Source organism: Mustela putorius, unplaced genomic scaffold, assembly GCF_011764305.1.
Source record: "Mustela putorius furo isolate JIRA1106 unplaced genomic scaffold, ASM1176430v1.1 tig00000196_pilon_pilon_pilon, whole genome shotgun sequence".
Taxonomy (NCBI): Eukaryota; Metazoa; Chordata; class Mammalia; order Carnivora; family Mustelidae; genus Mustela; species Mustela putorius.
In genome coordinates, this window is record NW_025421310.1 from 3,228,454 (window position 1) to 3,253,698 (window position 25,245).

The 25,245-nt window shown below is 43.2% G+C and overlaps 1 protein-coding gene across 2 annotated transcripts; it reads right to left on the reverse strand.

The window, feature by feature from the left end:
- Nucleotides 1–11,523: 11,523 nt before the first annotated feature.
- On the reverse strand, nt 11,524–25,013 carry LOC101686846 (zinc finger protein 211). Of its 2 annotated transcripts, XM_004776879.3 has the most exons (4): nt 24,717–25,013; nt 23,879–23,917; nt 22,928–23,054; nt 11,524–13,530 (listed from the first exon to the last, which is right to left on the reverse strand). In XM_004776879.3, exons 1-4 carry the CDS (start codon nt 25,005–25,007, stop codon nt 12,062–12,064), a joined length of 1,926 nt encoding a protein of 641 aa, XP_004776936.2. In that variant the 5' UTR covers nt 25,008–25,013; the 3' UTR covers nt 11,524–12,061. The 2 variants fall into 2 exon arrangements, with proteins under 2 accessions (XP_004776936.2, XP_012903544.2); XM_013048090.2 differs by lacking the exon at nt 23,879–23,917.
- Nucleotides 25,014–25,245: the final 232 nt, after the last annotated feature.

Genomic DNA, 25,245 nt, shown 5'->3' on the forward strand with positions numbered 1-25,245 from the left:
AAATAGAGTATCCAGGAGGGCCGCCTGGGCGGCTCAGTTGTTAGCAACTCTTGGTTTTTGCTTGAGTCATGACCTCAGGGTTGTGAGATGGAGCCCTGCGTCGTGCTCTACGCTCAAAAGGGAGTCTGCTTCGGGATTCTCTCTCTCCTTCTGCCCCTTTCCCCGCTTGCTCTCTCTCTCTAAAATAAATTGATAAATCTTTTAAAAAATAATCAAGGAGATGAAGAAAGACAGAAGCCATAGGAAGAAGATATGCCAAAAAGAATTAGGAAAATATTGGTCATGGAAAACGTTTATAAAGATAGGACTGGGAGGTGCCTGGGTGGCTCAGTGGATTAAGCTGCTGCCTTTGGCTTGGGTCATCTCAGGGTCTTGGGATTGAGCCCCACATCAGACTCTCTGTTCAGCAGGGAGCCTGCTTCCCCCACTCTCTCTGCCTGCCTCTCTGCCTGCTGGTGATCTCTCTCTCTGTCAAATAAATAAATAAAATCTTTAAAAAAAAAAAGACAGGACTGTGTAGAATAAATAGAATGAGATATTTACAGAATTAATTAGTGAGTCAGACAATCAGAATGAAGATGAGATCTGAAAGGCAAAGGATGAAACAGAAAGCATAAAAGAGCTAAGGTCGTGATCTGGCCTGTGGGAATGGGTATTCTTCTGGTTTATGCTTGTGAAAGTGACTAACACACAATGGTACTAAACATCACTGTGGAATACGTAAAGAAAATGAAAGTACAGTTACCAAGATCTGGATGTAAGTATTACCAAAATGAGGGGGAAAGTATGTGATGACCCAGCAGAAGACACATGGTAGGAGATTCAGTGGCTTGAATTGGGCATGGACACGAGATCCGGAAGTTGCTGGACTCTGAGGCATGTGAGACGCGGCAGCAGTAGTTCAGGGATGAGGCAGGAGATGCACACTATGGGTGACTCGGGCGAAGAAGGATACGCATGTGATCCTTGTTGTGGGCACTACGACAACGTAACCTAAGTGCATATGTATAATGGTTGGTAAAAGTGGTAAAGAGAGGCCAGAATTTCCTCACTGGGAAATGGTGTAGCTCATTTAAAGGGAAGCAGATGGGGCAGGGTCTGGGACAGGACAGTGAAAAGGAGATTGATATTTCGGTGAAGGAGACCACGGTGTGAATTGAAAAGCTCTCTTCCTTCTCCCAGTGGCCCTCAATCTTTCCCCAATTAGTAAAGCTCAGAGGAAAGGAACAAATTTCTGATTCCTTCACCTCAGGCTGACCCATCAGAACTGGGCACCCAGGGTCACATTCCAGGCTTCATATTGTTTTCTTGTTAGTCATTAACAGCTCAGTGGGAGAGCTTTAGATCTCTGTCAGGCAGTTGTTGATAAAGATGATGCACACATCCATACAAATTATAATGCTTTTGATATTGATGGGTTTTGAAATCAGATCTTTAAGTTCCAAATCTGTTCTATTTTAAAGAAAATGTTTTGACTCTTATAGGTCTTTTGCATTTCCATTTATATTTTATTTCATTATTTTTTTAAGTAAACATAACTTCAAGATGTTATTATCTTCATAACATAACTGAAGGCGAAGCTTAGAACTGGATTGCTTGGCTCTTTATCTTCTTCTTTTTTTTTCTTTTTCTTTTTCTTTTTTTTTTTAGATTTTATTTATTTGAGAGAGAAAGAGTGAGCATGAGAGGGAGAAGTTCAGAGAGAGAAGCAGACTCTCCACAGAGCTGGGAGCCCGATGTGGGACTTGATCCCGGGACTCCAGGATCCTGACCTGAGCTGAAGGCAGTTGCTTAACCAACTGAGCCACCCAGGTGCCCGGCTCTTTATCTTCTTATCTAATTCCAGTTCATGTGTGAAAAGGGGCAGGAGGGGGCGAGGAGCTAAGTGTTTGACTGTGGGGACAGACGGATTCTAAATCATCTAAATTGTGACCATTACCAACTGGCTGACCTTGGTCACGTCTACTCTTCCCAGGCTTCAGGGTTCATGTCTGTAAAAGTGGGAAAATGGACATAAAACTGTACAGCACAGAAAGTGAGGCAGACATTAAATAACAGATGATATTATACAGCTCAGTGAAGACCCTATCCCAGTGCAAAGGTGAGGAAAGATTCTCAGCAAAGAGAAAAGCAGGCACCAAGACTCCGAAGCTAGTGAGAACTTGGCATGTTTGGAATCAAGTGAAGGCCAGTAGGCTGGAAGAGGAGAGTGATGGTTGGAGGATAAAGGGAAGGGGCTGACGAATATGTTTTCATAGGCTATGATGAGAAACTTGGATTTAGTCTGACCATTCTAGGAAGCTGTGGGAAAGATTTAGCAAGACAGACACATCATATTTTTAAAAATGTCTTATTTCAGAATAATTATAGATTCACAGGGAGTTGCAAATATAGTGCAGAATACCTTTCACTTAGTTTCCCCTATGGTAACATCTGACATAATCTTCATATCAAAACTGGGAATTTAACATTGGTCCAGTCTTCAGACCTTTTTCACAGTTACCATTTTACACGTGCTTATGTGTGTGTGTGTGTGTAGTTCTGTGCACTTTCATCATAGGTGTCGATTCATTAACTACCTCCACAATCAAGATACAGAACTTTTTTTGGCAGAAGGTCAAAGTTTGTATTTAGCCCCCAAATGGAGATGGTGCAAATCAAATGAAGAGAAGTCTGAGGTGGAGCAAAATATGCCTGCGGAAATGAGGGGTCTTCATAAAAATAGTCCTTGGGGGCTCAAATCTTGGTCTTAGCATTTGACATGAGCAACCAAAAATTTCTATGTGTCAGTAAGCATTTTGGTCATGACATTACAGTGACCATCCTGACTAGCTGGGAGTTGTTTTTTGAAGGGAAGGCCAGGAGAACAATCAAAGTTTAGAAATGTATCCATCCAAATAGATCAATTGGGTGTAGGTTTGCTATGAGCAAAGTTTAAGATCATCTGAGTAGGCTTCAACATGGTCGGGCAGTTTAAGGGAAACTTATGGCATGTCCAACTGTACAAAATTTTGCCAGTGAGATAGGAACAAAATTATGGCACTAACCAGTGGTTGGCTGTGGCAATGGGGTTTACAAGGGCATTGGTGTCAGTGTGCCAAAATACAGCTAGATGGCTGTTGCATTGCCAGATGGGGTCTGCTCAAGGCCTGCAGTGTTCCAGGCCCATGTTATTATCTACACAAAGTAAGTATAGCCAAGCTATGAGAAGCAGGAAGGCTGGGCGACATATTTGTCTTGTGGGAGTGCTATAACCAGAGGCACCGAGGACGCACTGACCACATGGACTTTGTGTGGACTGGGTAATACTCCCACTTCAGGTCTATGTAGTTGGAGGGAACCTGCATTCCTTAGTGGAGTATCTTACTAGATAAGTCTGGTTTTAGTCTTTCTTGGCTTCTCTGGTATTCACACTGCTGTGGGTATGAGTTCTGGACACATGATCTCTACTTCCTAAGTGAGATTAAAAAAAAAAAGATTTATTTGTTTGACAGACAGAGATCACAAGTAGGCAGAGAGGCAGAGAGAGAGGAAGGAAGCAGGCTCCCTGCTGAGCAGAGAGCCCAATGCAGGGCTCGATCCCACGACCCTGGAATCATGACCTGAGCCAAAGGCAGAGGCTTTAACCCACTGAGCCACTCAGGCGCCCCCTAAGTGAGATTTTTATAGGCATTTGAAATTAAGTATGTTTTATAGCCAGGAATATTTGGCAAAGCGTGTGGTATAGGCTACGCAAATCAACACCTATCAGGGTGCCAAATAACTCTGGCAGATAGCCAAAGGGACACTCGGTAGAGAGATGATCATATCCCACAGTAACTCAAGCCTTGACCTGGCTTCCATCCTGCTCAGGACTGGGGGAAGTCCAAAAAAGACAGATAAAAGAGGAAGAGGAAGAGGGAGGAATGCCTAATCAATGTGATCCTTATAGATGCTGATATGTGAGGTGTCACTGGAGAAAGGAGGTGAAGGCAACTGATTTCAGTGCATTTTGATATTGAGTAGAGGGACCCAAGGCCTGGGGATTTACTATAATGAGGTCCAGTGGTAGGAGGCAGACCCATTTATAAGATCACTTGTTGTCTATAATTTCCAAGAGTTAAGTGTTGAGGCATTCTATAAGACCAGCAGCCTGGGACAGATAGGGAAGGTGAAACATCTGTTGAATGCCTTGTTCTACAGTGAGAGCTTCTTCATTCAATGTTGGTAATGTCTGGAACTCTAAAGGGCATGAGTGTTTTTGTAAAGCTTTGTATGGTAGCTCCATCAGTGGCATGTGTAGTGGGGTGGATGAATAAGGTGTATGAGTAGGTATTCAGTACTGTCAAGTCATAATAATAAGTGGCATTGGCAGAGGCAGGCAGATGCCTGATAAAATTGATTTGCTGGTGACTATAGGAGATCCCTCTGGGATGGCACCCCTCCATTGTATTGCCAATGACAGTGTTCCCAGATAGAGTGCATTGACGTGTCACATGTAGGCCATGACAGGAGAGTGGGGGAAGCCCTCTGAGTTTAGCCCAAATTTCAAGGTTTGAAGTTCCTCTATGACTGATATTTCATGGTCTAATGGGCTTTGCAAAGAAAGATTTATGGGGTCGTCTGACAGTTTTCAACCAAGGATTTGAAAGTTGTCCCAATCTATCAGCTTTGGAATTAAATGAGGCCCTAACAGCATGAAATTTGGCATGGGCAAAGACACAGGTGATCTTAATTAGTACCTTTGGGGTAAAGTTCTTTACCCCAGAGGAGTAAGTTTTGAATGAGGGTTTATTATTGCCGTTGGTTGCACCAAAGAGCTAGAAGTGGCAATGACACAGGAGCCTGTAAAGTGTCCTTGGGGTCATCTGTTGGCCAGGGCATTCCCCAGTGCTAAGTGACTGCCTGGAGTTAGGCCACTTGTATTGACTCTTGGGTCCATTTTTGGGGATGTCCTGTTTAAAGGAAGAAAAGCAGCAGTTCTTCAGAAAATTCCATCACATGTACTGGTGGCATTATCAGCAATAAAGCATGTGATTCCCTTTGTTGTTCAATTAGTTATCCTAAAGCTATCCCTGGGTAATCAAAGGTCCAGGAGAAGGGTGCCCTCCTTCATTACTGTGGGATCTGGCTAGAGACTGAGGACAGGTAAAGCCCTCTTCTTTCAGGTGGGATCCACCAGCAGGTCCTGGTTTGTCTCCATCCCCTATCAAAGCCTTGATGGTCATGCTGAGTTTATCGGATGTTGCCTTCATGACCAAGGAAATAATGGGTAACATTGAGTGCAGAGTGTCACAGGGTTCAGGTCCTGGGACAGCTTCCATTTCCAAAAGGGCTCAGCATGCAACCAGCAGTTGTTTCTCAAAGGGCATGTAATGTGGTCAAAACAGGCAGCTTTCTGCACCGGAAAGGCTTACAGGTAAACAACTGTCAGCATGAGTGGTCCAAACACTCTAAGAAACACAGGTGAGCACAGAACTTCTACCACGTTGCCAGTAGGCAACTAAAAGATGGGCCTGTTGTAGGGCCATCTGAACTGAATATAGGGCTTTCTGTTGTAAAGATCCCACTAGTAGGCTAATTTTTGGGTGAATGTATAATAAACCTTAGTAGTATTTGTAAATGGAGAATATGTTGCCTTCAGAGCCAGAAAGACTCACTAGGTTTGGTCGCTCAAGACTGACTAAAGCTGGGGAGCCTGGGTGGATCAGTGGGTTAAAGCCTCTGCCTTTGGCTCAGGTCATGATCCCAGGGTCCTGGGATCGAGCCCCACATCAGGTGCCCTGCTCAGCAGGGAGCCTGCTTCCCCCCATCTCTCTGCATGCCTCTCTGCCTACTTGTGATTTCTGTCAAATAAATAAAATCTTAGGGGTGCCTGGGTGGCTCAGTGGGTTAAGCCGCTGCCTTCTGCTCAGGTCATGATCTCAGAGTCCTGGGATCGAGTCCCGCATCGGGCTCTCTGCTCAGCAGGGAGCCTGCTTCCCTCTCTCTCTCTCTGCCAGCCTGTCTACCTACCTGTGATCTCTCTCTGTCAAATAAATAAATAAATAAATCTTAAAAAAAAAAATCTTAAAAAAAAAAAAGACTGAAGCTGACAAAATTAGAAGTTGCCTTTTTTTTTTTTAAAGATTTTTATTTATTTGACAGACAGAGATCACAAGCAGGCAGAGAGGCAGGCAGAGAGAGAGAGGAGGAAGCAGGCTCCCTGTCGGCAGAGAGCCCAATGCGGGGCTCGATCCAAAGGACCCTGAGATCATGACTTGAGCTGAAGGCAGAGGCTTTAACCCACTGAGCCACCCAGGCGCCCCTAGAAGTTGCCTTTTAACAACATGAGTACAGTGGCCCTTAGGCACACTAGATGAACCTAGGACTCACTGAGGTGGCATGACCTTGAACTTTGGGGGGGGGGCAGAGTCCATTCGCTCTCTGTAAGTGCAACAATGATTGTTCGCATATACTGTGTGTCTAGCAAGTTCCCTCAGAGGAGGATGTCATCAGTGTAGTGGAATACATGGATGCCTGGGGACAGCTAAAACCAATCAGGGTTTTGCCAGTAGAGGTTGTATGTGGTGGTTGAACTTCTGAGGTATCCCATGGGAAACTGAGTAAAGTGATAAACTGTTGAATTCACCTTTGAGACTGAATGTGATTGAAAGGGTGTTGAAATAAGCACTGAATAGAACATACAGAACAGCAAAATATTTGCCAGCAGACGACTGGATGGCTTCACTCATTTCAGTTATGTGAGTATAGCAATTTTAACAGACGGGACTAAGGTGGTAGTAACTTACGGTGAAATGACATTCCACTGAGGATTCTTAAATATCTACTGTGGTGGGATGCCTGGGTGGCTCAGTTGGTTAAGCAGCTGCCTTCGGCTCAGGTCATGATCCCAGCGTCCTGGGATGGAGTCCCACATCAGGCTCCTTGCTTGGCAGGGAGCCTGCTTCTCCCTCTGCCTCTGCCTGCCATTCTGTCTGCCTGTGCTCACTCTCTCGCTCTGACAAATAAATAAAATCTTTAAAAAAAAAAAACATCTACTGGGGCACCTGGGTGGCTCAGTGGGTTAAAGCCTCTGCCTTCTGCTCAGGTCATGATCTCAGGGTCATGATCTCTAGGATCGAGCCCCACATCGGGCTCTCTGCTCAGCAGGGAGCCTGCTTCCCTTCCTCTCCCTCTGTCTGTCTCTCTGCCTGCTTGTGATCTGTCTTTCAAATAAATAAATAAAATCTTAAAAAAAAAAAAACATCTACTGTGGTTTCTCAGATATAAACAAAACTGGTTACATCCTATATGTCAATGAACCTTACCTAATTTATATGTTAATGTATTCTTGGGGACGCCCGGGTGGTTCAGTCAGTTAAGTGCCCTGCAGCTTGGGTCATGATCCCAGGCTACATGGGATCAAGTCTCCCATCAGGCTCCTTGCTCAGTGGGTAGCCTGTTCCACCTGCCTGCTGCTCCCCCTGCTTGTGCTCTCTCCCCCTCTGAAAAATGAATAAATAAAATCTTAAAAATATATATACATATATATTCTTGATATATCTTCAAAATGATTCCTGGCCCTTTTCCAGTTTTTTTTTTTTTTAAGATTTTATTTATTTATTTGACAGACTGAGATCACAAGCAGGCAGAGAGGGGGAAGCAGACTCCCCACTGAGCAGAGAGCCCTATTCGGGGCTCGATCCGAGGACCTTGGGATCATGACCAGAGCTGAAGGCAGAGGCTTTAACCCACTGAGCCACCCAGGCACCCCAAATTTCTTTTTTCTTATTCAATTGATTCAATTGTTGTTTTGCTTACTGACTTTTGCCTACTACTTCCTTTCCTTATTTCATCTTTGTGCTTACTTTAAATTTTTCATTTAAATACATGAGGACAAATTTACACAAATGATTTTAGTCCCTGCCAGATGCCTGTAGACAACTGTGATTACAGCTAGTGAGATGTGTTCTCTGAGATCCAGCCCTGGATCTGAGGCAGGGAGACAACAGACAGCTATTATCTTCCCCAAACATGAGTGCTACTAACATTCTTGTTATTAAAAAAATACCAAATACAGGCAACTGAAATGTGACAGATTTCAATAAACCTTAATTTATATGCACTGGAAATCTTTAGAAATTAGACGCTAAGACTCATTCTTCAGTAAAATATGGGTGATAATATCAAGAATGTAGAGAGCATAACAACACTTTAAATGTTCCCTCTGAATGTTTTCAAATTTATTGAAACTTGCCAATCATTTTTATGGAACCCCAAGCTGAGAATTATGATGGATTACTTACGTTTTTTTTGTCAACAAAACAAAGATATAAGTTTCATATAAAATTCATAATAAATTCAGATAAAGTTCATAATAAAAACGTGAAAAAAATTTCATATGAAGTTCACAATAAAAACATGCTTTAACCCCAAAATAAAGTGTTGGGAAATTGCATCTCAACTGTTAGTTTGCATTCCTGCTGATACCTTGCAAGAAAAGCAATTTCAAAGTTTGGCTTTTTTCCAAGAATTTCTGTATTTCAAATACCTTGCCTGCTTTTTTTTTCCTTCAACAATTTAAGTATTTAACTGAATTGTCAGCAGTATTATAGATCTTCTTTTGTGCTTTCAATAAAATTTTTGGTTTCAGGGGTGTTAAGGATATTCGAAAACATTAACATGTATATCTTAACTATGGTGCAGTTTATAGCTCCTAATTATAGCTCTAGTAAATCTCAACTTGTCATGTCTTAATCAGTTTAGTATGTTTTATTATTGCCTATGTTCTACAAATTATTTGCAGCTACTGGATTAGAAGTGTGGTAACAGAATCCTATGTCTCTGGCGATTCTTCCCAACTGTGCTCAGTGACATCACACTGGCAGCTTGAGATCGGCCATAGTGGGAGTATTTATACCAGTGAACTTGAAAGACTCTACAAACCAGGACTTAGATGTATTACTGAAAGTCTGGACTTAAGAACATGATGGAAAATATGTAAATAATGCAGATTAAACTTGAAAGTGTGTGGTGCATGTAGTCTTACCTTCTACTTACCACAGAAACACCTGAGGGATAAACGTAAGCTATTCCTTTGTTAACAAAAAAGGAAATAGCCACAATTCATAAAAAAGAAAATAGGCTAAAGATATGAACAGACATTAAGATACATGGATGACAAATAAACACAAGAAAAAAATGTTCAACATCATAAATCCCTAGGGAAACGTAATTAAAATTACTGCTTGCTTGTTAAAAAGGTAAATTCCAAAGACTGAATCAAAAGACTGATGCCGGGGGATGCCTGGGTGGCTCAGTTGGTTGGACGACTGCCTTCGGCTCAGGTCATGATCCCGGAATCGCAGGATCAAATCCCACATCAGGCTCCCAGCGCCATGGGGAGTCTGCTTCTCCCTCTGACCTTCTCCTCGCTCATGCTCTCTCTCACTGTCTCTCTCTCAAATAAATAAATAAAATCTTTAAAAAAAAAAAAAAAAAAAAAAAGACTGATGCCGGGGCGCCTGGGTGGCTCAGTGGGTTAAGCCTTCGGCTCAGGTCATGATCTCAGGGTCCTGGAATCAAGCCCCGCATCGGGCTCTCTGCTTAGCAGGGGGCCTGCTTCCTCCTCTTTCTCTGCCTGCCTCTCTGCCTACCTGTGATCTCTGTCAAATAAATAAATAAAAAATCTTAAAAAAAAAAAAAAAGACTGATGCCATGTATTGGCAAGGATGTGGAAGAACTGAAATGCTCATGTGCTACTGGTGGGTATCCAAAAACAAAAAATCATTTTGGATACTCTGGTAGTTTTTTTTTTTTTTTTTTTTAGAGATTTTATTTATTTATTTGGCAGACAGAGATCACAAGTAGGCAGAGAGGCAGGCTGAGGTCGGGGGAGTAGGCTCCCCACTGAGCAGAGATGTGGGGCTCAATCCCAGGGCCCTGGCATCATGACCTGAGCCGAAGGCAGAGGCTTCAACCCACTGAGCCATCCAGGTGTCCCTCTTTGGTAGTTTCTTAGTAAGTTAAACATTCACCTGTCCTATGGCTCAGGCATTTTACTTTGAGTTACTAACCCAAGAGAAGTGAAAAAATACATATGTACATATTAAATTATATATAAGTGTTCTAGCAGCTTTATTTGCAATCGCCCAAACGAGGTACCAAAGGCTCCTACAGATGAACAGATAAACAAATGGTATATCCATAGAAAAGATACTATGCAGCAACAGGGTGAAACACTTACATAAGCATCACTGAAGAATTAATTATCTTAAGATAATTACAAATCATGAATGAAACCAGAAAAATAAAACACTTTATGACTCAGTCCATATAAAATTCTAGAAAATACAAACTATTATAAATGAAGGTAAATCAAAGGTTGCCTGGAGAGGGGAAAGACACATTATAAAATGATGTGAGGCAAATTAGGGCTGATAGACATGGTCAAAATCATGATCACGATGAAGTTTTGTAGATTTGTATGTACACCAAAACTTAACAAACTGTACACCTCAAATAGGTGGAATATATTGTATGTCAACTATACCTGAATCAAGTCCTACAGAATAGTTCCAAACAAACAAAAAAACACAAAACAAATACAAAAACAAAACCTGAATAAAGTTCTATGAAATAGTTCCAAACAAAAAAAACACAAAAGACGTCCCTCCCTCTTTTCATAAAACCAGGTTCTGCAGCCCTGTATTGACTCTCTCTCTTTCCCGATGGCCTTGGAGAAGCAGCCTTGCCTTAGTGGTAGCAAATACTTATGACTAAGTAAATCCATACCACTCACTGAACAGGAATGCTGGCTAGGTCACAGAGCTACACCGAGGGACTAAGGGATCTCCTTTCTCTGCATGCTTGTTTTCCTATGTGTGTAGAAATGGCTTAAGGTGAATATACTAGAACCAGTAGCTTATTTTTCTTTGACAAAGATCTCAGCGACAAAAGATGCACAAACCTGGAGGTCCTGAGTTTCTATACATACCTATCCTGCACAATCACAGTCACTGGAGCATTTCTTGATGCAATGCTAGAAGGGGCAAGTGCAGTGTACTTTGCTTCAGACTCCTCCATTGTTACTGTACCAATTATAGTTCCCCCGGGGCTCTGTATTCTCACCATGACATTTGCCTAATGAATCCTTGGTATCAGGGCACATGGCTCCCTTGTAGCACCTGGGGTAGAGACTCAACACTACTGAGCGTTATGTGACATCCACTGTGAAAAAGAAAAACAATTCCTGTAGTTCTTAGAACCACTGAAGGTTGTCACAATTTCCTGACTCTTCAGGGTGTTCTCTGAGCCCACAAAAAAATCCTGAAACCCAGTCCACAAATTAGGACAAGGCCTGGCAGTCTTTCCTACGAGACCTCAGGCAACAATGTAAATTGTTGGAAAAGCTGGAAAGAGAGCTATTTTCTTTCCAGACTCTCATCTCTGAGGCACACAAAGCATTAGGAACCCCAACAAAGCTGTTCACTCTGTAATGCCGACAGAACCCAGCCATTTTCAAATCACCTCACATAGCGAAGAGAACCCCAAGAGCAAAGATGGCTTAAACAATAAAGTCTTTATTACTGCAAAATCTAAAGGAATAGGAGGCAGGGAGATCCCAGGCTGGGGACTTGGGAGGTCAGGAAAATCCAAGAGGAGTGTCACAGAACAAACACATCCTTGAAAATGTGGTCCTTCTTGGCAAGTTACCAGCAGAGCTCAGCTTGGGTCCTCTGGGCCATGCTCTAACTTCTACAAGAGAAGAGAATGAAGACCCTATAAGGGCTAAGAGTAATCACGATTTCCTCCAGCAAAAGGGAGGGAAAGAGGTCAGCTTCCCTGAGCACACTGTGGTGGTAACTAAAGCACTAGTGTACACTGTAAACGCTGAGTGGTAGAGGTGATAAAACTCTTCCACAGAAACTGGCAGTGACATAAACCTGGCAAGAGCCCTGGACAGGTTAGAAGTGTGACACAGCTCCTGTATAGATTCCCACATACTAAAGTGAGATCTCTCCATTGTGGATTTTCAGATGTATGGACTTAAATTTAGGTAGATGGCTTCCTCACAACTTCTCTCCTCCAGTGTAATTATCTAAGGCCTTTCTCTAGTATGAAGTCTCTGGTGTTGAATGAGGTCAGATTTGGAGCTAAAGGATTTCTCGCATTTTCTGCACTCAGTAGATCTCTTTTCAGTGTGAACTCTCCGGTGCTGAATGAGGCTGGAGCTTTGGCTAAAGGATTTTCCACATTCCCCACACTCATAAGGCCTTTCGCCCGTGTGGACTCTCAGGTGTTTAACAAGGTTAGATTTGCAGCTAAAGGACTTTCCACATTCACTGCACTCAATAGGCCTTTCTCCAGTGTGAACTCTCCAGTGGTTCTTGAGGTTGGAGCTATGGCTAAAGGATTTTCCACATTCCCCACACTCATAAGGCCTCTCTCCTGTGTGGACTTTACGATGTGAACTGAAGCTGGAGCTTTGCTTAAAGGATTTCCCACATTTACTGCACTCATAAGGCCTTTCTCCAGTGTGAAGTCTCCTGTGGTGAATGAGGCTGGAGCTTCGGCTGAAGGACTTCCCACATTCACTGCATTGATGAGGCCTTTCTCCAGTGTGAACTCTCCTGTGGTAAATGAGACTGAAGTTTTGGCTAAAGGACTTCCCACATTCACTGCACATATAAGGCCTTTCTCCAGTGTGAACTCTCTGATGTTGAATGAGGTTGGACCTTTGGCTGAAAGATTTTCCACATTCCCTGCACTCATAAGGCTTCTCTCCAGTGTGAACTTTCCTATGGCTATTGAGGCTGTAGCTTTGGCTAAAGGATTTCCCACATTCATTGCACTCGTAGGGCCTTTCTCCAGTGTGAACTCTCCGATGTATAATGAAACTGGAGTAATAGGTGAAGAATTTTCCACATTCATTGCACTCATAAGGTCTTTCTCCAGTGTGGACTTTCTGGTGCTGAATAAGGTTACATCTTCGGGTACAGGCTTTTCCACATTTGCCACACTCATAGAGTCCTTCTCTAGTGATAACTCCCTGGTCCTGAGCAAGTGTGTCTGCGCAGCTGAAGGCTTTCTTGCATTCTCCACAGTTGTGATGACTTTTATCACTGTGAAAGACAGCCTTACACTCATTGTTCGGCTTCTCCCCAGTGTAAGTGACCTGTTGTTGGAGAAATCCCATGCTAGCTAAGAAGTCCTTCCCTGTCTCTTCACAGGTAAAGGGCTTTCCTGACACGTGGACTGTACAGTTCTTTATAAATGAGGCTCTGTCCACAGAATTTCTGAAGGGTATCTCTCCAGTGTGCTGCCCCCGGTACTGCTGAAGGTTGACATCTAAACAGAATTGTTTCCTACATGTATATGGTTTTTCCCCAAGATATGTTCCCTGGTGCTCAGCCAAGTACAAAATGCTTCTCAAGATCGGGCCATGCAGTTCAAAGGGCTGGGCCTTCTGGGAAGGTGAATCTGCCTTCAGAGTCCCAATCTCTGAAACTCCTATAGGAATGCTCTCTTCGGAAGGTGCATGCTCATCCTTCACTCCAAGCCAACAACCTGAAAGCAAAGAAGTGATGATGAAATACATGTTGACTTTATTGGGAAGGGGCAAAACCCATCACAAATGTACATCTGACACATTAAAGAACCAGTATAAGGAACTGTTTTCAGGAAAAGGAAGTTGGGATTAGGTTTTGGAAACAGCTGCTTTATACTACTGGGTCCCCAAGGTCACAGAACTGGGGAGGCCTCATTAGGCACAGGATACAAGAAAAGGGTTGGGCTGGGGTGAAACACATATTCTACAACTCATTCTACTGTTAATGGCTTTTAGCAGGATTACCTCTGCTGTGACCTGTGATGCTGGACAGAAGTCTATGTCCACATGTAGGAAAATCTGACTGGAACAAAGTAAATGGCTTTAAGAATTCATAAAAGGTGGGGCGCCTGGGTGGCTTAGTCAGTTAAGTGTCTGACTTTTGGCTTCAGTGCAGGTTGTGATCTCAGGTTAGTGAGATCGAGCCCCAGGGCAGGCTCCACACTGGGCATGGAACCTGCTTAAGATTCTTTCTCTCCCTTTCCCTCTGCCACTACCCCTCTCTTAAAAAAAAAAAAAAAAAAAATTAAAAGATACGTGCACACTTTACTGTAGAGAGAAGAGTGTGAGGAATGAGTAAGAAAAAAGGTCCAGAGAGGTGGAGATTGGCCTGGGGCTAGAGAATGAATAAAAATGACAAGTCAGCAAAGTGTCAAGAATGGAGAAGGGACGGTAGAAGTGAGTTGTGGCCACCAGCAATGGCACCAAAACACAAGTCAAACACAACAGGTTCCTGGTGTGATTTGTAACAAAGGTCTGATATCACATTCTCCCCCAGCTGTCATTCACCTAGATCAGGCCCTCTCTGGGCCCATCTTGTGAAGACTGGAATTATATCCATCCTGTGAAGCACAGGAGACTCTTCCCCTAACCCCAGCTGAGCAACTGCATGGGACTTGGAAGATCCAAATCCTAAGGATAAGATAGGATAGGTCAGTCGTTAATACTGGCCTGGAACACCTCAGCACACAATGGATCACAGAAAACATACTATAAAAAGTACCTCCATGCCCAGCTAGAGGGAAGATGGTGGGGCAGGAAGCACCAGGAGCCTGTCTCCTCACCCGGGACCACAAATGTATTGACAGACTCAATCTGATGTAACTATTTTGCAACTCTAGAGTCTAATGAATGCTTGCAACTTGCTAAATTGCTTTAACTTTGGTCAATATCAGCTCTTAGCAATGTGTTAAGTTATAAACATCCCAACTTGTCTAACTCTTGAGTCCTACAGCAGGCAGTCATACACATTTTTCTAGAGCAGCTTGCTGGAGTCCAGGTAGGCAATAAGGACTCTGTCCTCCAAGTATCACAGATCTATGCTTCTGATGGTGGAGGTGTAATAGACAGGTGGGCAGCCATTGTTGCAAAACCTCTCCCTCCCTGACTCAGGCAATTTTACAGGAGATTTAAAGGGCAGATGTCTATCCATTCCACCACCTCCTGTTTCTCTTATTCCTGTTTTGGGAGACAGAAATTCAAGACTAGGATATTCAAAATCACATATATGGAGGAATAGAAAAAATCATCATACATGCCCAGGGAAAGGCACAGTCTTAGAAAAAAACAGAGGAGATCTTAAGTTTATACCTCAGACTGATCTCCAGTAGACACCCTACAACCATTAAAAAAAAAAACCTCCAAACCTTTGGTTTTCAACAACAAGAAAACCAACAAATCAGAGGACACACAAAGCAACAAGAAAGTTTAATCCATTCTAAAGAAAAAGAAAAAAAATCAAGAGAAAGTGTCCTTGAGAAAGACTACATTGTGTACTTATTAGACAAAGACTTTATTTTTTTCTTCAAGATTTTATTTATTTGACAGTGAAAGAGAGAGAGAGAGAGAGAGAGAGAGAGCGCACACAAGCAGAAGGAGAGAGAGAGAGAGAGAGCGCACACAAGCAGAAGGAGCGGGAGAGGAAGAAGCAGGTTTTCCACTGAGCAGTAATCCCAATGTGTGGCTCCATCCCAGGACCCTGGAATCATCACCTGAGCTGAAGGCAGATGCTTAACCAAATGAACCACCCAGGTGTCCCTAGACAAAGACTTTTATTTAAAACATCTGTCTAAAAGACGCTCAAAGAGCTAAAAGAAAATGTGGACAAAGTCAAGAAAATGTTGCATGACCAAAACATAAATATCAGTAGAGACAGGCAATATAAAGAATAATCAAAAAGAAATTTGGGGGCTGAAAAATATAATAACTGAATGAAAGAACTCACTAGAGGGATACAAAAACAGCTTTGAGTAGGTAGAAGTAATCAGCGAACCTGAAGATATCAAATCTGAGGAAAAGAAAGAAAAAGGATTGACCAGAAGTGAACAGAACATAAGAACCTATGTTCTTGTGTTCTATAGTATACCAAATATAGTATAGTAAACCAATATATGCAATATATACAATGTGTAATATAGTATGTGTATAAACATATGTATATATGGGTATAAAATGTGTATACAGTAAACCAATATATGCAATGTGTTAGCCTAGAAGAAGAGGGAAACAAAAGGACAGAGAGCTTATTTGAAGAAACAATGCCTGAAAACATCCCAAATTTGATGGAAGACACAAATATTAACATCTAAGAAGCCCAGTGAACTCCAACCAGGCTAAACTCTGAAACTCACTCTTGGCACACACTACAGTCCAAGTGTCAAAAGCAAAAGGCAAAGAGAGAATCTTGAAAGCAACAAGACAGAAGTGACTCATCACATACAATGGATCTCCAAGATGATCAGATTTTTCATCAGAATCCATAGAGGCAAGAGGTAGTGGGTTGATATATCCAAGGGTTGAAGGAAAAAAATCCAAGAATCTTATAACAAGCAAAAATGTCCTTAAAAAAGGAGAGAGAAATTAAGACCTTGCAGATAAGTAAGAGCCAAGGAAGTTCTTTACTATTAGATGTATCCTTTAAGAAATGGTAATGGGGGTCCTTCAGGTTGAGATGAAAGGACACTAGACAGTAACTCAAAGCCATCTGACCAAATAAAGATCTCTGTTAAATTAATATAAAAACAATTATAAAAGCTAATAACTTGGGCTTATAACTCCACTTTTGGGGGCACCTGTGTGGCTCAGTGGGTTAAGGACTCTGCCTTCGGCTCAGGTCGTGATCCCAGGGTCCTGGGATCAAGCCCCGCATCAGGCTCTCTGCTCGGCAGGGAGCCTGCTTCCTTCTCTCTGTCTACTTGTGATCTCTGTCTGTCAAATAAATAAATAAAATCTTTAAAAAAAATTTTAAAAAACCCCAAAACTCCACTTTTGGGGGGCACCTGGGTGGCTCGGTCAGTTGGGCATCTGCCTTCCACTCAGGTCGTGGTCCCAGGGTCTTGGAATTGAGCCCCACATCGGGCTCCCTCCTCACCCGGAGGCCTGCTTCTCCCTCTCCCACTCTCCCTGCTTATGTTCCCTCTCTCACTGTGTCTCTCTCTGCCAAATAAACAAAATCTTAAAAAAAAAAAAAAAACCAACTCTACTCTTTGTTTCCTATGTTTAAGAGATTAACACATAAATAACAATTACTGATCCAAATTTCTGGACATACAACACACACAAGATGTAATTTTATGACATCAGTAACTAAAGGGTGTAGGGACAGAGTCGTATAGAAGCAGAGTTTTAAAAAAATATGACTGAGGGGTGCCAGGGTGGCTCAGTAGTTAAGCCTCCGCCTTCAGCTCAGGTCATGATCTCAGGGTCTTGGAATTGAGCCCTGCAGAGAGCCTGATCCAACCCCCCATGCCTGCCTCTCTGCCTACTTGTGATCTCTGTCAAATAAATAAATAAAATCTTTAAAAAAATATGATTGAAGCTAAGCTGGCATAAATTCAAATTAACTGTTATAATTTTATATGTTAAATGTAACCCCATAATTAACTAAAACAAAACAAAACAAAACCCAATAAAGAAAAAACAAAGCTCTCTAGAAGGTGTACCAAAAAAACCCTCCAAAACAAAACCAACAAATCAGAACATCTCACTACAAAAAAATAAATAAATAAATAAAAATCAGTTGAATGCAAAAGACAGTAATATAGAAAATGAGGGGAGGGCGCCTGAGTGGCTCAGTGGTTAAGCCGCTGCCTTCGGCTCAGGTCATGATCTCAGGGTCCTGGGATCAAGTCCCGCATCGGGCTCTCTGCTCGGCAGGGAGCCTGCTTCCTCCTCTCTCTCTCTCTCTCTGCCTGCCTCTCTGCCTACTTGTGATTTCTCTCTGTCAAATAAATAAATAAAATCTTTAAAAAAAAAAAAAAAAAAAAAAAAAAAGAAAATGAGGGGAAAAAAGCTTCAAGGCCTACAGAAAACAAATAGCAAAATGACAGATGTCCCTGCTCATCAGTAGTTACTATAAATGTAAATAGATTAAACTCTCTAAACAAAAGACAAAATTGGTGGAATGGATAAAAAAATGTGAGCCGGGGCGCCTGGGTGGCTCAGTTGGTTGGACGACTGCCTTTGGCTCAGGTCATGATCCTGGAGTCCCACATCAGGCTTCCAGCTCCATGGTAAGTCTGCTTCTCCCTCTGACCTTCTCCTCACTCATGTTCTCTCTCACTGTCTCTCTCTCAAATAAATAAATAAAATCTTAAAAAAAAAAAAAAATGTGACCCAACTATATGTGGTCCAAAAGACACTCACTTTAGACCCAAAGACATAAGTTCAAAGTGACTTCTTGGAAGTGACCATGCAAATAGTAATCAAAAGAGAGCAGGGGTGGCTATACTAATATTAGACAACAGAGTGATTTACATCAAAAAAGGTTATGAAACAAAGAAAGTTATTATGTATTAATAAAAGGTTCAAGACACAAGAAAAGATAATAATTATAAACATTTAGGCACCTATAACCAAATAAAGATCTCTTATTAAATTAAAGATCATTGGGGCACCTGGGTGGCTCAGTGGGTTGGGCCTCTACCTTCAGCTCAGGTCAGGATCTCAGGATCCTGGGATCGAGCCCCGCATTGAGCTCTTTGCTTAGTAAGGAGCCTGATTCCCCCTCTCTCTGCCTGCCTCTCTACCTACTTGTGATGTGTCAAATAAATAAACAAAAAGAAATAAATTAAAGACCATCAAAACCATGAAATAAAAATTGATAGAACTGAAGGGAGAAACCGACAGTTCTAAAATAATAGCTGGAGATATCAATGCCCCACTCTCAAAAATATAGAATAAACACACCAAAGTAAGGAAATAGAGGGCCTGAACAACACAATAAACCAAGTATAACTAGCAGAATATACAGAATACGGCCCAACAGCAATATAATACACATTCTTCTCAATTGCACATTAGACATTTTCCAGGAAAAAGCATATGCTCAGCAAATTAAGTGCTACTAGATTTAAAAAGACAGAAGTCATACAAAGATTCATTCCAATCAAAATGGGTTAAGTTAGAAATCAAAAACTGAAGGAAAACTGGAAAATTCATCAGAAAATTCACCAAAAAACCCCGGGGCACCTGGGTGGCTCCGTGGGTTAAGCCTCTGCCTTCGGCTCAGGTCATAATCTCAGGGTCCTGGGATAGAGCCCCGCACTGGGCTCTCTGCTCAGCAGGGGCCTGCTTCCCCGTCTTTCTCTGCCTGCCTCTCTGCCTACTTGTGATCTCTGTCTGTCAAGTAAATAAATTAAATCTTAAAAAAAAAAAATCACAAACCTATGAAAATTAAACAAATAATTTTGGGGGGCCTGGGTGGCTCAGTGGATTAAGCCGCTGCCTTCAGCTCAGGTCATGATCTCGGGGTCCTGGGATCGAGTCCCGCATCGGGCTCTTTGCTCAGCGGGGAGCGTGCTTCCCTCTCTCTCTCTCTGCCTGCCTCTCTGTCTACTAGTGATCTCTCTCTCTGTTAAATAAATAAATAAAATCTTAAAGAAAAAAAAAAAGAACAAATAATTTTTAAACAACCAATGGGTCAAAGAAGAGTCATAAGGGAAATTACAAAATACTTAGGTTTAGAGACAAATGAAAAGATGGTATCAGCAATAATTATGTGAAGCAGCAAGAGCAGCACTAAGGGGGAAATTTATTCCTGTAAACACATTAAAAAGGAGAAAGATCTTGAATCAACAGCTTACCTTTACAAACTTTTTTTTTTTTTTAAGATTTTGTTTATTTATTTGACAGACAGAGATCACAAGTAGGCAGAGAAGCAAGCAGAGAGAGAGAGAGAGAGGAGGAAGCAGGCTACCTGCTGAGCAGAGAGCCTGATGCGGGGCTCAATCCCAGGACCCTGCGATCACGACCTGAGCCGAAGGCAGAGGCTTTAACCCACTGAGCCACCTAGGCGCCCCTACCTTTACAAACTTAAAGAACTAAAAAAGAGCCAATAAACCCAAAGCTAGTAGGAAAAAAAAAAAAAGAAGAAGAAGAAATATTAAAGATGTGAACTGAGATAGAGATAAAAAAACAACAAAGAAAAGGCAACAAAACTGAAAACTGGGGGCACCTGGGTGGCTCAGTGGGTTAAGCCGCTGCCTTCGGCTCAGGTCATGATCTCTCGTCCCGGGATCGAGTCCCGCATCGGGCTCTCTGCTCGGCAGGGAGCCTGCTTCCTCCTCTCTCTCTCTCTCTGCCTGCCTCTCTGCCTACTTGTGATCTCTCTCTGTCAAATAAATAAATAAAATCTTTAAAAAAAAAAAAAAAAAAACTGAAAACTGGTTCTTTCAAAAAGCTATCAAAATTTAGACAAACTTTTAGGGTGCCTGGCTGGCTCAGTCAGTGGAGCATGATTCTTGGTCTCGGAATTGAGCTTAAGCCCCACATTGAGTTTAGAGATCATTTAAAAATAAAATCTCTAAAAAAAATTGACAAACTTTTACCTGGATTGGCCTTAAAAAAAAAAAAAAAGACTCAAAGTGGTAAAATTAAAAATTATAGTGGGAACATGACTACCAATTCTACAGAAATAAAAGAGATCATAAGAGAGTACTAGAAAGGAAAGGAGACTGAATCACTAATCAAAAACCTCCTGACAAAGGAAAGCTTTGGGGCACCTGGATGCTCCCTCAGTTAGTTAAGTGTCTCCTTCCAGCTCAGGTCTTGATCCCAGGGTCCTAGGATTGAGTCCTACATCAGGCTCCCTGCTTAGCGAAGAGTCTGCTTCTCTCTCTACCTTTCCCTCATGCTTGTGATATCTCTCTCTCTCAAATAAATAAATAAAATATTAGGGCACCTGGGTAGCTCAGTGGGTTAAAGCCTCTGCCTTCGGCTCGGGTCATGATCTTAGGGTCCTGGGATCAAGCCCTGCATCCGGCTCTCTGCTCAGGGGGGAGCCTGCTTCCCCCTCTCTCTATGCCTGCCTCTCTGCCTACTTGTGATCTCTGTCTGTCGAATAAATAAATAAAACCTTTAAAAATAAATAAATAAAATATTAAAAACAAAATAAACTTGGGGCAGCTAGGTGGCTCAGTTGGTTGAGCATCTGCCTTCGGCTTGGGTGGTGATCTCAGGGTCCTGGGATTAAGCCCTGGATCGGGCTCCCTGTTCAGTAGGGAGGCTGCTTTTCTCTCCCATTCTCCCCCTTCGTGCTCTCTCTCTCCAAAGAATAAATAAAATCCTTTAAAAAATAAATAAATTAATTAAAATAATAAAATAAAATAAATTCAGCTTTCCTTTGGGGAAAAAAAAGAAAAAGAAAAGCTTGGACTTGATGGTTTCACTGGTGAGTTCTGCCAATCACTTATTGAAGAACAAACACCCATTTTTATAAAAAACAGACAAAGCCACTAGGAGCACACAGAAGACCAATAATATACTTGACGACTCATCAGGTAAAAAAATCATCAACAAAATACTCCCAAACTGAATTCAGAAGCATACTGAAGGATTATACACCATGACCTACTGGGATTTACTTCTAGAATGAAAGGATGGTTCAACATACAAAAATTAATCAATGTAATACGTCCCACTCACAGAATGAGGGAAAAATTACATGATCATTTCAACTGATGCAAAAAAAAGTCTATCAAAATTTAACACCCTTTCATGATGAAAATAGTCAATAAACTAAGAACAGAAGGAAACTACCTTAACATAGTAAAAGTAAAAGATCACAACCCATGGCTAATATATTCAATGCTGAAAGACTGAAAGCTTTTCTTCCAAGATCAGGAAGAAGGATACCAACATTCACTACTACTATTCAAAATGGTATTGGAAGCTCTAGACAGAAAAAAAAAAAAAAAGGAAAAGAAAAAGAAAGGCATCCAAAGTGAACAGAATAAGTAAAATTATCTTTGCTTGTGAATATATCATATACAGAAAACTAGGCCTAAAGACTTAAAAAACTTTTAGAATAAGTGAACTTGGCAAAATAAGAGGATACAAATAGGATATTAAAAAAACCCAGTTGTGGGACACCTGGGTGGCTCAGTGGGTTAAGCCGCTGCCTTCGGCTCAGGTCATGATCTCAGGGTCCTGGGATCGAGTCCCGCATCAGGCTCTCTGCTCAGAAGGGAGCCTGCTTCCCTCTCTCTCTCTCTGTCTGCCTCTCCATCTACTTGTGATTTCTCTCTGTCAAATAAATGAATAAAATCTTTAAAACAAACAAACAAACAAAAACCCAGTTGCATTTCTGTACATTAATAATGAATAATCTAAAAAGGAACTAAAAACAATTCCACTTATAACAGTATCAAAATAATAAAATACTTAGAAATTAACCAAGAAAGTAAAGTATATGAACACAAGAAACTACAAAACTTTGATAAAAGGAATTAAATTAATAAGTGGAAAGAATTCTATATTCCTGGATTGAAAGATTTAATACTGTTGTCAATACTACTCCAAGCCATCTACAGTTCAATGCAATCCCTATCAAAAGCACAATTTTTTTTTGTAGTAATAGAAAAATTCACATGGAATCTCAAGGACACCAAAAAGCCAGAACAACCTTGAAAAAGACTAAAGTTGAAGGAGTCACACTTCTTAATTTAAAGTTTTACTCCAAAACTAAGTAGTCAAAACACTGTGATACTGTCATAAGGACAAATAAAGACCAATGCAATAGAATAAACACTCAAGAAATAAACTCTTGCATATATAGTCAAATTATTTTCTACAAGGAGGCCAAGACCATTCTAGACCACTCAATGGGGACAATCCATTAGGTTGACATCAAGGTTACAGATCCTGAATCCCTCCCTGTGAGGGTCTGAAGCAATAGGTGTTGTGGCAATAAAGGGGGAGAAGGGGACATGCAGACCAGCTCTAGAAACCACAGCACCTACCCAAGGAATTGGGGAAGGCAGCAGTACCCATTATTCAGAGGTGAGACAGAGCTGCTCCTACAGAAAAGAGAAAGGTAGAGCCTCGCCCAGGGCATGGAGGTGGGTGTGAGGGCCTTACCTAGTGAGGATGTGAGTGCAAAGTTCTCCAGCATTACATCATGGTACAGGCATCTCTGATCCTCGTCTAGGAGATCCCATTCCTCCCAGGAGAAATAGAGGGCCACATCTTCAAAAGTCACATTTCCCTGCCAGGATAAAGAAAGGTGAAACCACGAAAAGCCTCACTCCTGAAGACCCATACTCCATATCCCCACAGATCTATCTCACGTCCCTCCTCCTCTCAAGATCCCCAAATTAGAGGAGATACCAGACTCTTGTGTCACTGGTGTCTGCTCTTTCCTTTAACTCCCGTTAATTGCTGTGTTCACTCTGTTTCCCACTCTACAACCAAATGGAATGTGCTAAGACCTACATTAAGATCACCTGCTGGGGTGCCTGGGTGGCTCAGTCAGTTGAGTATCTGCCTTTGGCTCAGGTCAGGATCTCAGGGTCATGGGATCCACTCCCACATGGGGCTCTCTGCTCAGCAGGGAGTTTGCTTCACTCTCTCCCTCTGCCCTCCCTCTGCCTTCTTGTGCTCTCTCTCTGTCTCTCCCTCTTTCACAAATAAATGAATAGAACCTTAAAAAAAAAAAAAAGACCACCTTCTTCCACTGATCCAGACTTTCCCTTGCCTCCAGATGGACGCCTAACTTCAGACGCAGTCATTCCGAGCTCGATTCTGGCGCAGTGCCTCGGTTTGTTCTCACCAGAAAGGAGGCCTGCAATCACCTAAATGCGCTGAGCCTCATCTCCAGGCAGTTCCACATACTGACACATCTCTTTCCCTTGATCGGCCCAAATGGGAGCCCCTTCGTATAAGTCCTGGCCTAGACTCGACTTTGAGCTCGGGTTCTTCAGGGTCCCCAAACTCAAGGGCTGGGAGAACGGCAGATGAAGAGTTCATGACGCCGCGGATTTGGACAACATGTGGTACGGAACCAGGAGGGACTGGTACCCGTCCACTCACCTGTGTAGGTTCCAAAAGCATCTCTGCAACCATGGAGACCTGTGGGAAGAGGCAGGTTTTCGAGAGATGTGGCCATGGCGACTTTCCAGGGCCTCAGGCCTTCCCTGTGTCCCTGTGGGGCACCAGAGCCAGGTAACCTGGGGCAGACTGGCCGGCCAACCTCTGTGCTGTGTGTCCTTGGGAAAAGACTCAACCTCCCCCTGTGTTCTCATCACCGTCTACAACTTTTCTATTGAGCAGACTTCAGAGGCTACTCAAATGCCAGCGTAGACAGCGTCTCTCTTTTCCTCAAAATTCTCCACGGGTGGGCGCCTGGGTGGCTCAGTGGGTTAAGCCGCTGCCTTCGGCTCAGGTCATGATCTCACGGTCCTAGGATCGAGGCCCGCATCGGGCTCTCTGCTCAGCAGGGAGCCTGCTTCCCTCTCTCTCTCTGCCTGCCTCTCTCTCTCTGCCTGCCTCTCTGTCTACTTGTGATCTCTCTCTGTCAAATAAATAAATAAAATCTTAAAAAAAAAAAAAATTCTCCACGGGTCCCAGGACCCTCAGAACCGAGCCTCGGTCCGCCAGTCCAGGGGTCTCCGCCTCACCCCCTCTGAGGGCGGGAGGGCAGAATCCTCCCCCTCAGGCCCCCTGCGGCCCCTGCCCCAGGGGCCCCTCAGCCCCCAGCCAGCTCCCGCACTCAGCCCGCCGGCGCCCACACACGCGCCCCCGCCCACCAGCGCCTGCCTGTTCCGGACACCGGGGCTTGGGCCGCAGGGCCGCGAGCAGGCGCCCCGCGCTCGGGCCTTTGGAGTCTGGGTGGGGGGCGGAGGGGAGGCCCCGGGAGACGAGCGTTTACCTCAGCCGGGTCCCTGGGAGCGGCCGCCGCCATCGGAGCCTCTCGGCGGAGCAAAGTGATGACAGCTGAGTGGCCCCGGCAGTCGCGGACACTGAGGTCTCCAGGCGGTCCTCGCAGGCGGCGAAGTCCCCGACCCCAGACCCGCCTCCCTACAGCGGAGACAAAGCCTCCTTTTGTGTCTTCTCTATCGGTCGCAACCGGTGTTCCGGATCCTCTGACCGAGCCCGAACACCCCAGAACCGCTAAAAATGACCGCCACAGAAACGACGGAAGCCCCGCCTCAAGGCGCATTGCCCTGCCGGAAGTGTCCACTTTCTGGGTTTTCATTGGACTACTGCGGCTGCCGCTCAACACAAGCCTTTCTGGGTAATGTAGTTCCTTCGGCAAGGCAGGCCTGGAAGAGGGCCGCCCAACACCAGGAACTCTCAAAGAAAAGATCAAACAGGAAGGCCAGGGCCAAGGAAAATGACCCTCTACTTCTGGGGTCCGGGAAGGTCTTCGGTTCCTCTTAAAGAGGCAGCGGACAACT

Excerpts from the sequence above, each read along its gene's own strand:
- LOC101686846 (XM_004776879.3), bottom strand. The coding sequence starts at position 25,007 with ATGCGCCTTGAGGCGGGGCTTCCGTCGTTTCTGTGGCGGTCATTTTTA. Across the intron at positions 23,055-23,878 it reads TGCTTTTGGAACCTACACAG|GGAAATGTGACTTTTGAAGA; the intron begins GTGAGTGGACGG and ends TTATCCTGGCAG. Across the intron at positions 13,531-22,927 it reads TGCACTCACATCCTCACTAG|GTTGTTGGCTTGGAGTGAAG; the intron begins GTAAGGCCCTCA and ends CTTTGCTTTCAG.